This window comes from Heterocephalus glaber, unplaced genomic scaffold (genome assembly GCF_053883595.1).
Source record: "Heterocephalus glaber isolate CG9 unplaced genomic scaffold, H.glaber_assembly_v1.0 deba00001606, whole genome shotgun sequence".
NCBI lineage: Eukaryota > Metazoa > Chordata > Mammalia > Rodentia > Bathyergidae > Heterocephalus > Heterocephalus glaber.
The window spans coordinates 19663525-19678055 of NW_028258377.1; the positions used below are offsets into that span (position 1 = coordinate 19663525).

At 40.1% G+C, this 14531-nt stretch overlaps 1 protein-coding gene and 1 long non-coding RNA gene across 3 annotated transcripts in view; one reads left to right on the plus strand and one right to left on the minus strand.

Moving 5' to 3' along the window:
• Dock2 (dedicator of cytokinesis 2) overlaps positions 1–14531 on the minus strand; it is a 433172-nt gene that overhangs the window by 252993 nt on the left and 165648 nt on the right. For both annotated transcript variants that reach the window (XM_021239768.2, XM_004836400.3), the window contains exon 26: positions 10152–10300. In XM_021239768.2, the coding sequence (XP_021095427.1) occupies positions 10152–10300 (149 nt within the window). The remainder of the gene's footprint in view (positions 1–10151; positions 10301–14531) is intronic.
• The window catches only part of LOC147822958 (uncharacterized), a 54048-nt gene that overhangs the window by 13597 nt on the left and 25920 nt on the right, over positions 1–14531 (plus strand). The gene's annotated exons all lie outside the window — the stretch shown is intronic.

The following is a 14531-nucleotide window of genomic DNA, read 5'->3' on the forward strand; positions in this document are numbered from 1 at the left end:
TCTAATCCTTGAGCCACTTCAAGATCTGACACTGAATGTTCCCTAAGGCCTCTTCAATCTGTGACAGTGCCTCAGTTTTTCCTCCTCTTTTGTGGCCATGACTTTTAAAAATATCATTCTGTTATCTTATACTCCTAAATTTGGGCTTTTTACTTTCCTTAGTAGACCAAATTTGTGCATTTGGGGAAAGATTCCCCAGCAACATGATGTTGTACCTTCTGACTGTATCAAGTGAGAGATGGGGGTGATACTGATGTTTCCCTCCACTGATCACCTTTTCTTTACTTGGTTAATGCCAAATATTATTTCATGCTACATATTTTTGGTTTTCATCCACAGTTTGTGGCTCATAGCTCCCTCCCCTAAGCAGGCCATGAAAACTAAGAATTTCTCTTCTCCAAGCCAAGTCCTAGAAACTCTGATCTTCTCCTTTCCTTGGAGCTGGCCCTAAAGAAATCTCTGACTTACCTTGTCTGATAGATGAGACACTCATTCCAGAAAGGGTTCTGTCCTAGTCCCTCAAACTAAGAATGCTGAAGAACCTGAGTAGGCAGGCTTTGCAGAGTTTCCCCATCCTAGCTGTTAGCAATTACACCTATGCAATGAAGTATCCACAAAACCTCAGAAGTGCAAGGTTCATTCAGATAGTTTCCAGATACCCGAGCACGTGGAGGTTCCTGGAGAGTCTAGCCAGAGCACAGATACTCCATGTCTCTATCCCCATACTTTGTCCTATGTATCTCTTCATCTCCATGTGTTATGATATCCTTTACAATAAACCACTAAACATAGTGGTTTCCTGAGTCCTGTGAGCTGCTCTAACAAATTAAGCAAGGCTAAGGAGGGAGTTGTGGGAACTTTGATTTATAGCTGGTCAGTTAGAAGCACAGGTTAAAAAAAAAAAACCTGGGGCTTGCAACTGGCATCTGAGCTGGGGCCAAGTCAGGGATGAACCCTTAACCTGTGAGATTTAATGCAATCTCCAGCTATGGTAGGTAATGTAAGAATTGAATTGAATTAGACCCAGCTGGTGTCTGCTGAACTGACTGATTGCTTGTTGTGTGGGGAACCCCCCATCTGTTATCAGAAGTGACCTGTGTTATTGCAAGTGTACAACAGCAGAAAATGAGTCAGCTTGCTTTTCTATTTACTACTGATATAGGATAAATATAACTCCCAACCTGATAGATGTCAGGGGTGCCAAGTTCACATCCCCTGAAATCAAAGAATGAATTCCAAGGGACAACATAGGTTAAAAGTGGGAAAGGTTTACTGAGAAATAGCTCTTGAGAGGCAGGAGGGGGCCTGAGTGGTTGCCCCTGATGCCCTTTGTCAGGGGTAATTTATACAGCAAAGTCACAATGTGGTACAACGTGGGTCAAACTATAATCAAGCTGTAGATTACAAGTATAGCCACTTGGCTACTATTGATCCAATAGGGAAGCGGATCACATAGCAAGGGTACATGGAAAGAACAAAGGTATTTTGGGGAAGGGATGGATCTAGATGCTCTGGTCCAGATGCACCTACCAGGGCAATTGATGCCTAGCTGGACTTCCTGGACCATTTGATACCAGTTATAGTACAATTCCAAGATGCTGCTTATCCCTTAGAGAGGCATGTAGAGCTGGCCATTGGATCTTTATCTTGAGGCCTGGTCTTCAGATGCACCTCCAGCCACAATTCTGATGTCAATTTTTCTGCTCACTTCTTTGAGAGTCCAGTCCCCCTCTGACTGTATATTAATTTTTATCTAACTTAGCTACCTCTAATACTGTGTCTGTGGAGTTTCCCAGCATTAACTTCCTATCTTTCCCTAAGTCATTAACGAGTGGGTACTTTGGAAAGATACTTTGAGACTATACATATTTCTTATCATGCTTTCATCATTACTATAGTGTCCATCAATGTTCTTTCTGGTGACAATGACTAATATTGTGTTGTCTAATCAAAATCAACTCTTGGTAATTCTTAAATCACTTTAAGGATAAAACCTACTGAAGTGAAAGATAATAACCTCCCCACCAAACCTACCTTTCCTACATCTGTGGAATCAACATCTGTATGAAGTGTAGTAAAACCATAGGCCCTGATTTATCATCCCTACCCTGACTTACCAACCCTCCCCCACTTACGAGCCCACACCCCCCACCTGCTGCAGGACTCAGGGCTCCATCTTGCACTGGCTGAAGACCTCACCTCGCAGTCTTAAACAATATCAGAGAAGAAGCCATTGCTGATCAGTAAGAACTGTCATGAGAAATATGCTCTCTAGACTTGTTTGCATGCTTAGTTTGTCTTACTAAAATCAATATATCCCTGGAGCTTAGTCTCTTCAAACAGTCCCATGAAAGCCAATAGGTGACAGCAGATTTAAAGTCACCGGGGACAAGAGAAGCACACAGGCAGCTCCCCTGAGCTTCTGAGTTTTTCTTGTTTGGGGTAATTCCTTTGAGTCTCTAGCATTAGTCTGCCACTGGACCATTGTCAATTGGCTCTCCAGAAAGAAAAAATATATATAAGACTTGATAAATAATTTCTGCCTATTTCTGTTCCATAAATATTTTCTTCATAGTTGATTTCAAGGTTCAGTAGCCAAGAATTCAGTAGTATTTCTGTCATTCAGACACAACAGGTATAAATAATCTCAAGTATGTAGAAAAGAATAAACTGTAGGAAGACCATTAGGAAATTTTTGAATTCTGAGTGTCTATTACATTTTATTTCAATACAGTTTATTCACTTATAGATTTAAATAAATTTTTAATGTTGGCAGTTATTTAACAACTGCCTCATGAAATTTCTAAGTATTTAACACATAGTACTCAGGAGCTGGCCTGAGCCACCTGCAGCACCCCATACTGCACAGTGGTTTTTACAAGCCTTGCAGTTCTCCAAAAGAGCCCCCTAAGAAGCAAGATGACACTCCTGCAGACCCTCCAGGAATGCTGAGGTCCGGATAGCCTGCAGGGGAAGCTGTTCAGGGGTGGGGCAGTATCTGTCACTTCTTGGCAAGCCTCGTACAAACTGAGAGTTTCCCAGGCTCAGTACCTGTCTGTCATTCCCCCAGGAAGCCACTTAGCTCTTTGCTGACCTTAAAAGCATTATGGCAATGTTTGAGGAAAAGTCTGTAACAGTGAGAAGGGAAGGAAAGGGAGAAATCTACTTGATTTAAGCTGCAAAATGTTTCTAATGTCTTAAGGGAAAATAATAGAAGATCTATTCCACAAAAAATTTTATCTACCATCCAAGAAGTTGCTTTAAAGATAGAAATGAAGAGCAGAGATTACATGTCAGGTATGTGCTGAATGTTTCCACATGTATTCTTGTTTATTGTACTCCAGACACCCCTGGGGAAATAGCATCCCCATTTTATACAGAGCTTAGATGATTTCTCAAGATTCCATGGCTAATGAGAAGAAACTAGGCTTTCTCCTCTGCTCTGCTCACTGCTCTAGCCCTGTATATAGACTGTTGCACATGACCAGAGCTCTCTAAGTGTTTGTAGAATGAATCCATGACTATACTGGCTCCAAAGATCGTGAGTTCACCTCTCTCAGGGAAATGATGCTGGTGACATAGCAAGGTGCATGTGTGAAGTGGCAGAAGGAAAAGTGATGGGTGAGATGGGAGAATTCCTCACAGGCTCTGGTTTTTACTGCCTCCAACTTCAATTAGAATGACTCTTCACCTCTCTCTGAGTCTCAGCTTCGTCCCTGGTAAAATAGGGATAATAAAACCTATCTCACCATGTGGTGGCCAGAAAAAACTGTGATCCCTAGGAAGCCATACCATTGGCATGGGAAGGGTACCTTAAACACCATGGAATCCAAAGGGACTAAATGCAAAGTGGACACAGTGGAAGGGACAGGATCATCAGCTGATTCAACCTTAAGTTTGAGGCACTATTAGTTGCCCCTGGGAATGTACCACAGACAAAAGAACTTCATAAAGCTGTATCACCCTGTTTTTTATTTGAAATGCTAGGGAGAAGATAGGTTAAAGGAACCCCATTGCTATTACAGGGTGGTATTGATACCTAGGAATCAAATGGTAATGCAAAGAGGTAACAGCAGAATCTACAACTGAGGGTGCCCATAATGGGCACACTGTAGAAGAAACACCTGAACTTAGATTGCAGGGTCAGCTTCTTCCCCATCTGGCACATCAGAGATCAAGATGCCCTTGAATCTAGAAGATTTCTGCTCATGCCACAGTCCCCACTGCCACATCAGTACCCTAGTGGAGCTGAAGATGCCAATATCTCTTGCTGCCCATGTCTGATCCTCTTTGAGGAGGGACATGAGTGTGTGTGTGCGATTGTGTGTGAGTGTGACAAAACACTTGCACCCAGTCCCCACATGTATATCCCTGCACATTCATTATACTGAGAGTAGAAATGGGATTGGGAGATGAGGACAAAGGTAGTAAATTGTTAAGTAAAAATATACAAAGTGATTACTTGGACTTAGCTCCTAAATCAGCCTCAACACATCAAACTGTGCTAAATGCCTATAACTGGAAATCTCCAAGCAGACCAGGTTTTCCTAAAACAGAAGTTTCACAGCAACAAATTAGAAAGGCTCAGTCAATCTGAGCCAGCATCATAAGTTCCCTTGGCTTTATTCCTTACAAGGAAAGTAACTTGAAATAATGTGGCACTACCCAATCTTAGTTCCTGTTCAAGTTACTTCGCAGGAGCCAACTGTTGCACATGCTCAACAGAGTTGCTTCTAATTTTTAGAAGAGATGCTGCCCAATTCATGAATTACTAGGATCACTAAAATCAATTTGATACAATTGGGTTTTTTATACAATACACACATTAAACAAGTCCTTGCTGTGTAGACCAAAGAGGAAGATGTATCACGAACTACGTGTTGGGGTTAGTGCCGTCCTCTGCACCTGACATCTAAGGAGGGCACAAAGAGGAAGACAAGAACCTGCCAGTATGCAGAGCAGAAGGCCCTGCCATTCACTGATGTGGGTGGGCCACATCCATTCATTTATCCCTTTCTTCAACAGAGAGCTCTCTGTTCTCAGAGCACTCTGGTCCTATAGCCAATGATGTTTCTGCAGCAAACACACAATTCTGCAGCAGACAGAGTTCAAAGAGGATGACCACCCAGGTGCTACAATGGAGCAGGTGAGCGGCTCCCAGGACCATAACAGAGGCTGGGGAAGGGGATTAGAAAAGGCTTCCTAGGGAGAGTGACAATCTGACTTCTAAACTAACTGCTAGGTAGGATTTAGCTCAGCAAAGAGTAACAGCAGTGTGTTCAAACAATGAAAGCAGCATGCAGGGCAGTGAAGAAATGAGAGAGCAAGGCAGACTTTAGCAGTCAAAAATCTGAGAGGAGTAGGAAGCTGGAGAGTGCAGGTGGAATTGGCCAGAAGTGAGGCTGAAAATGCAAACTCCATACAGATAAAGGCGAGGCTTACTACCTGGGCATCCATGCTCAAAGCCTTGGAGGGGATATGTGCCGAAGAGGGTAACGCCAAAGGTTTGGAGCTGGAATAGCAGAGTAAACATACAGTTATAAAAACTGGCAAAAAAGTCATTAATTCTGCCTGGGGGTGAGGAGAGGAGATGAAATTCAGAAAACCTCAGAGAGGAAGTGTTTTCTGAGTTAAACCTAAAAGGAATTTAGGATCCTCCCTGCATAGAGGGCATGGGAACTTGAATGAACATTCCAAGCAAGAGAAACTGCATGAGCAAAAGCCCTGCTTCTGGTGGCTAAGGTGGCAAATAAGAGCAGGACTCTCAAACTTATCACGATTAACTTGCAATAAGAAGCTTGTTAGGTAGTGTTAATGGGAAGCAGGGGTGAAGGACTACAAGTCTGCTACAGAAAGTAACTTCAGAACAAAAACTTTCATGAGCAACATGGTGTGCCCCCAACCCCACAATAGGTATAGACAGTAGACTCGAAGAAGTTTTTTAAAATCCAAATCTGGGCATTCCCTACTTCCATGATTCAGATATAACTAACACCGTGTCCTCTTCACAATTCGGAGTCATCTTTATCTACTTTATGATTGCCAAGCAGGGTACAAACTTATGACACTCCTTTCTCTTAGAGGAATGAAACACAAAAATGAATATCCTGTTTAAAGGGGGGGGGGATCAATTCCCTCTGGATCTGGAGTGAAACTGAACTTATGAGTTACTCTGTAGTCCCTGAGGTGAAGAATGAAGCCCTTGTGAAGCCGCCTTTCTGTATAACTGGAGAGGACAACCATGTTTGCTCTTAGGAGAGAAGAAAGAGTTAACGGAGGCAGTAGTCAGGCCTCTCATCTTCACCTGAGCTGGTCCCTTTCTAATGCTAAGTGTAACTCTAACATAATGGGTGAGAGAACTTAACACTATCATTAAAAAAAGAAAGAAAGAAAAAAATTAATACCCCAGCTAAGGCAGACATCTCCCTGAGTCATGTGCCACCCAGGGTTACAAAAGAAAACCACAGGCCTCCTGAGCTGGGCTGTAATTACCTACACAATGACAACTGAAGGCAGGGATCCTTTCCCTTCCTCCAAACACACACTGCCTCCCAAATGGAAGCTTGGCATCCTGCACCATAACTGCTAAACTTCCACTTGTGTTTCTAGCCCTGGGCAATGGTTACAGATGCATGGACGCAGTCTGTGCTTGGGACTGGGCAAGGGGTGGTTTTTCAGTGCCAACTAGGAGTCAGTAATAAAGAACTGTTTGTTCTGTTTTCAGCACAGAGGGTCCAAATAGCCAGAAGAAAAATCCAGGACATTTGCTCTAGGAGCCTTTGAAAAAAATTTCTTTTTCCCAAATTTCCAAGTTTGAGAAGCTGGTGCCTGCAGAAAGCAATCAGCACACCCAATGTTCTGGCTTTTCAAAGTCAGATCTTTATCTAAGCTGTGTCCTTGGTACCCTACAAAAATGGATTTATGAGTAAAATGAATGTGCTGGAAGCCTTTGTTATCTTGTGGTTTACTGAATTCATGTTGGAAGGTGCTAGATTTTATAGACTAGAGAAGGCACTCAAATTAAGAAGGTAAAGAACTGAGAATGTGCTCAGCTGTTCTTCCATTTCCAGTGAATGGTAAAGGAAAGAAAATAGGTCACATTACAATAGTGGATCTTAAAGTGTTGTCTCCAGGTCAGCAGCATGACTATCACCAGCGAATTTGTTTGAAAAATAAATACTCAGACACCCCCCCACACACCCAGACCTGAGGGTGAGAAGTGTGTCTGAAGAGCTCCTACTGGTCTTTGCATGCACACTCAGGCTTGAGACTTTCTGTAGTGGACTCATGGTCCTTCACTCTGGCTGCTCCTTAACACCACTTAGCAAATTTCTCATTGCTAGGTCCTCACCTGTCCCCTGTCCCCTGCCCCCAGCACATTCAATCAGTATGCTTAGGCCTAGGGCCTCAGCACTGCTGCGTCTAACAGACTCCCCAGGTGAACTGAATGAGCAATCAGCATTGAGAGTCTCTATAAACCAGAACACGACAGATTTAGATTAGATACTTTTGGCTCAAAGTAATCATGGCCACAGAATGGGTCTTACGCATCAAATAAGAAGCTTTTAAGAAGAGGAGAGGTGTTCACCTTCATGAGCTGGAGAGACAGAATGTGAGGCTCACCAGAGATGGCAGAATCTTGCACTCAAAGCATTTAATAATTTGCCCAGCAAAGCCCCGAGAGGGAAGTGGGTTAGTCCCCATAGTCAGAATCCATTATAAAGTGATACACTCAGAGGCAGTGAAGAGTGACACAGTACCTCCTTCACACCTCGAGTCGAGATGACATAAGCCCTGAAGGAGAGCTCAGGGCCTCCTGCTTACTGCTGGGCTTTGAAACCCTGGGTGCCAAGGACGTGTAAGACAGCAGCCTCTTGTCATCAATGTCTGGTTATAGAAGGTACAAAATGATGACAATCTGTGTCAGGGCAAACCTGGAGGGGGCCATTCCCTTGGGTTGGGCAGATCCTCAGCATCCTTCTTAACAAATGAACTGTGAGCTGCTTCTACCCAAATCAGGAACTAATAGCCTATTATAACTAGGTTCCTCAAATTCAGGTACACTGACATATTCCCAAGGATCTATGATTTCCTTTCCCAATAAAAAGGATCTGAGCACTACTGAAATGAAAGAAACATTGCAAATTGGATTTTTAGCAGAAAGAGGCAACATTTTTAGGTTGTTCCAGCAGAAATGAGGGCCAAGATTAAGATGATCAGACAGAATGCATGGATTGCATTTTGCACAATGCCCAAAATACAGCAAATGAAGTTGGAGTTATGATCATTAATTATTCACCCCTGCGTACTTCCTGAAGTGTTATCTCTTTTGTGAAGGCTTTCTTGACTAAAATGCTTATACTCTGTAGCTCTGGTACCCAAACTATGCATTTAGATTTTAGTTATTATATTATAGGTTGGGTACCCCTTGTCCAAAATGCTTAAGACTAGAAGTTTCAGATTTTTAAAAATTTTAGGACATTTTCATATATCCACTGAGATACCTTGTGTTTGGGACTTACAACTAAACATAAAATTCATTTATGTTTCATATATACCTTATATTCGTAAGGTATATATGCCTGAAAATGATTGCATGCAATTTTTTTTTATACCGGGGATCAAACTCGGGAACTTGCGCTTGTTGTATGCAATATTTAATAATTTTATACATGAAACATTGTTTCAAGGACTTAACTTTTCCACTTGTGGCATCAAGTTATTGCTCAAAGTGTTTCAGATTTTTTAAGTGTTTCAGATTTGGGGTTTTGAGATTAAGGATGCTGAATCTGTATATTCCAATTGCATACTTACATGTCTGAAAATATTTTCTTAAGGAAGCATCATGGTTTTTTCATTTTGTTTTGTTTTGTTTGTGGTGTCAAGGATTAAACCCAAAATCCTGCACTTCCTATAGCAAGCATTTTACTGCTGGGCCACATCCCCAGCCAGATCATGCCTTTATGGCCTTAATGCTCACCACACACCTGCTGCATCATATTTATTTCTGAACGAATGAATGAATGAATGAATGAAGCAGGCTACTGCATTTATGCAGTGATAAGAAGAATTTTAATTGAGATGGTAGAATAAAAAGGAGGAGAGAGGAGATAGAGACCACACCAACTAGAATTGATGACAATGGCTGACTATGGGATAAAAGCAGCAAAGATATTGCTTCAGAGTTTTCTAATTATAGCCAATCATAGATATAGTTCACTCAGAAAACTCTCCTCTGAGGACCTTCTAGGGGGAAAAGAGAAAGGGGTGCAAGGGCAATACTTACTCAAATACTTGGAAAGAATTTATTGGTTGTTTGATTGTACATAGCTTTCCTCAAACCAGTTCCATCTGAGGGCAGACTCCCTTGTGGACCTTACTCATGGACTAGGTGGAACTGCCAAAGGAACCCAGGTAAAATCAAGAACACTTACCTCTGACTTCCAATTCTTAAGAATTCTAGGCCTGTGTCTAATTGCTGCCTCTCAATCTGTACCACTCTCGCTAATTATCATTTTCTACAGATTCTTTCCTTAGGAAGTCCTCCACCTATTCCACTGACAGTTTCTTTTTAGTTCCATTGCTGCCTAATCTCTCAATAATGACTACTAGATATATACTGGCTTCACCACCTCAGTCATTTCTCTACCACGACTCTACTCCACATCCTCTCTTTCTTGAGTATGAATGGGCCTGGACAATCTGCTCATTCAGGAAAAGTCTCAACCATTTTCACCACTGCAGGAGATAAGTGGAGATACAAAACTCAAATCTATCAGCCAAGAAGAAAGATTAGAGTGTTTCCTTGAGCATTAGGCATAGAAAACTCTCCTTCCCACCATTGCAAAGGAGAGTTTTAATAAGTAGACAAGCCATTCAGAAAGGCTGTAATGGTGTCCACCCCTGCACCCTCAGAAAGTCCGCCCACTAGGACACAGGATGACAAAAATGCCATGTGTCTGACTCCTATCTGTGCTCACACCATCTTTCACAGCAGTGGGCTTAATGAAGTCACTGAAAAAGTGAGCTTGCTGGGCAAGCTACTGACTTTTATCTGTAGACTTCCACTGCCATTCTTCAGTATCAATAGTTTAAAACTTAGCTCAGCTCTAGTCTGAGTCCAACACAACAACATCATGCTGAGGACTCACCACATCCTGGGAGCTAAGGACCTCCAAGATGCTGTTGAGTAATTCCACACAGTATTTCTTCTCCAGGGCCTGGTGCTGCACCTCATCCTTTGGTTCCAACAGCTCCTTCAGCTCTTTGGTGATGACAGGGAGCAGAATGTCCCGGCATTCTGAAAAGGACAGCAGTTCCACAGGCATGTGAACTTCCTCTTGCTGGGTTTCTTTCATATATACATGTATAAGTATTTAAAATTATACAATGATATATAAATATAAAAACTATACCACATATAACTTTTCATTAAATGATACACAAATATATTCTCCTCATAAAAATTTCAACATCAAAGATTAGGTTAAGATACCTTTGGATTATCTTCCATAATCCTGATCTATCTTCAGAGGACAAGCAGTTTATATAAATATAAATATATATATGTATATATGTATATACACACACACATACACACAAAGATGTATATATACTGCTGATACACACATATATATTGTACATTTATATATATATACACATGAATCTATATACATGCACATACATTTACATATGGTATATTTACATATATTTATAGTGTAAATGGTACATTTATATTTATACTGGTATGTATATATAGTATAGATTATACAGTCATTTATGAATCTATACTAGTATAAACTCAGGTTTCATTTTTATTTTTCTCTCTCTTTAAGTCATATCGTACAGTGGCTATAAACCTTCAAGATCTTTTTATATGATTTTGCATACATATGTTTCAGGATACAAGATAGTGTCATTCTGTTCTGCTTTCTTTTTCCAGAAGGGGACTAGGCTATGTGTATTGCTCAGCACCTTGATACTTTTCACTTACTAACATTTCTTTGGGCACTTTTTATGTTATTACATATATGGAAGAAATTAATTACTTAACATTTTATGATATTTTCAAGATTCCTCAAAGAACTAAAACTGGAGGTTCCATTTGACCAGCTATTCCCCTTCTTGGTATCTTCCTGAAAAAATTAAAAACATCATACCATAATGATATGTGCACACCCATGTTTATAGTGGCACAATTTATAATAGTTAAATCTTCAAAACATCCCAAATGCACCAATGAATGGATAAGGAAGGTATATTTTATACAATGGAATACTACTCTGCCATAAAGAATGAGCTTGAGATATTTATAGCTAAGTGAATATACCTTGAGACCATACTCTTAAGTGAAATAAATTGAACACACATTTAAATATCACATTGTTCCTCTGGTGTAAGAAATTGAAAGTGGAAATAAGGACTAAAATGTACAATACACATTGGGAAATGGGAAGAATAATGTTCAAATGAGAGGGGGAACAAAGGAGGGGGGCAGGGAGACAAGAAAGAAGAAACAAGAAAAAAAGAAAAAATCAAAGGAAAAAATGGAAACAAAGCTTTTGTATATAAGGAGGGGAAGAGGGATTGAAGGAAGGAGGGATGAGGAAAAAAATGAAGCAAGATGTATCATATACTGCTACAAATTCCCTATCATGAATGTTATCATTATGTATACCTAAAATATACCAATAAATGTTTTGCTAAAAAAATAAAAAGAACTCTACAAATAAAAAAAGTATTTTCAAATTATAGGTATATTTGCTTATTTAGCTATACCCTCATTGGTAGAAAATTTTTCATGCTTGTAAACAGTACAGAAAGTGAACAACATCCCACTTGCATCCTTGTGCACACTGTTTTCATTTTAAATAAATTAAAACTTTTTCAGAGAATAGTAGCTCTCTTAACATTACTGTCTTGGGAAATTTCTGGAATTCTCTGAAGCCCTGTAGAGCTTTTTCTCTTAAAAATAAAAATCTTAAGGAACACCCCCCCTCCAAAATCCAACAATGGTTCAAGCCATTCACACCGAGTTGCCACTTGAGCTGAGATGGGAATCATACAAATCAGGATTTCATTTAAATTCAATAAGTGGATGCTGAACATTTTTTTTATTTTTTGAGGCACCACATTTCTGAAGATACAGGGATGACATACAGTTCCTACCCATTAGGTACTTAAAATAAAACAGAGGTGGTTAGCAGCAAAAGCAAGGAGCAATGGCAGGAACTAGACTAAGATAAAAGTGGAGGGAGAAGGGTATCTCTTGTTCTGTCAGCCCGACATCTGCACTCTCTTTTGGCAGAGCCCCCTGACTGCGGTCTGGGTAGCTATCCTTCCATGGCTCTGACCCTGAAGAAACTGTCACAAGGCTCAGGACAAAGGCTCTGGACAATTGACTCCAAATAGGACCTGAAATCTGAATCCTGAGAGAATATTTCATAATAGAAACTGCTAATATTACTAATATACACTGAGTGCTTACAGTGTACTACATTACTAGATACTCTTGGGGTGTTTTTGTCCTCTTCTTTTGTGATACTTGGGATTAAACTCAGAAATGCTACACCACTAAGCCTTAGTCCTATTTATTTATTTTTAACTTTTGAGACAGGGTCTCACTAAATTACTCTATCTGCCCTTAAACTTATTCTCCTGCTTCATTTTCCAGATGAGCTAGTTTTACAAGTGTGCCACCTCACTCAGCTTAGGTGTTGTTTAAGTGTCTTGGATGAATTCCTTGACTTTACCCTTCTGGTGACTTTAGTTGATAGATACTATTATTTCCTCATATTTCTGATGCGAAAACAAAGGGACTTACCCAGTGTGTACAGCTAGGAAATGGTGGATACAGTTTGGCTGCAGAGCCTGTCCTCTTAACCACCAAAGGACATTCTTGTCTCTTGCGGAGCTCAGATATCATGCCAGAGGTGCCTGAGGAGGTTGCCCATGGGTACCTGTTGCTTCCTCCCTCAAAGCTCTTCTTGGATCTCTCCTCTCTGACAACTGGTTACCCTAGCTTTCTCTGATTCTCCAAATGCTAAGTACATTTATTTTTACTTAACTTTACCAAAGTAGGTTTCTTTTCCTTACAACCAAATCCTTACAACTGGTAGAGTTGCAAAATACCGGAAGAGTTTTAAAGGAAGAAATGAGTTCTGGTTAGAAAGTTCATGGAAGACTTTATAGGCTCTCATTGAATTGTGTCCCTTATCTCAGACCCTTTATTCTTTTTTATGTCAGTACTGGTGAGTTTAGCCCAGGGAGCATTGAGCTACAACTCTAACTCTTTCTATTTATTTTTTTAACTCTGAGACAAGATTTTACTAAGTTTCCCAGGCTGGCCTCAAACTAGTGGTCCTGCTGCTTCAGTCCCCCAAGAAGCTTGGGTTATAGGTGTGTGTCCCCTACTCCTATAATTAAACTTTAATCATTGCATTAATAGCCATTCTGTCCACCAATGTACAAGTTCATGAAAGATGTACAAAAATTTAAGTGTCCAATATAGCACCTGAATCATATTATTAAATCAGAAAATCGTGGCTGAATGAACAAAAGCAGTGGCCTTGGAGATCGTCCTTGACGTGAAAAATACTGCCATAGGAAGGGAGGGGATTTAGAGAACAGTGAGTGATGTAGAATATATAGTTTTAGAGAAAGTGGGACACTCTCTTTGCTATAAAATAATGGGGCATTACATTTAAAATGAAAGTTCTTAAATGCTGTAGGCAAAAAAAAAATTTATATAGTGATTCAACTTACAGATGAAATCATAGGCCACATATTTAACAATGCTTGATTATTCAGTCTTCTGTTCTGGTAAATTTAAATAATAATCTAGGTATGAAAAATTTGCATTTAAGAGATTGTCCACCACTGTCGTAAGCCAGTGGTGGTGAACTTATGGCATGCATGTCACAGTGGGCTGTTTGTAACATTGAGTGCTCTAAAAGGTTTGCCATCATTATGTTAAGCATTTTTCTTTTCTTTTTTTATTCATTAATTTTATTGGTATATTTTAGGTAAACAATATGCTGACATTCATTATTAGGAATTTGTACTTTTACATAATATATCTTGGTTTTTATTTTTTCCCCATTCCCCTCCCCCTCCCTTCAACCCCTCCACCCCTCCCTATTTACAAAGACTTTGTTTCCATTTTTCCATTTTGATCCTTATTTACACTTTTAGTTTCTCACAACAGAGAAACTATTTGGTATTTACACATGTGTGTCCTATTTATTTCACTTAAGAGTATGGCCCCAATGTGCATCCATTTAGTTATAAATGTCTCTAGTTTATTATTCTCTATGGCTGAGCAGTACTCCATTTTATTTAAAAACCCACATTTACTTTATCCAGTCTCCAGTTGATGGGCATTTGGGCTGTTTCCAAGTTTTAGCTATTATAAACTGTGCTGCTATGAACCTGGGTGCACATATATCACTGTGGTATGATTCTTTTAATTCTTTTCAGAAGATACCCAGCAGGGGAATAGCTGGGTCAAATGGGGCTTCCATTCCTAGTTC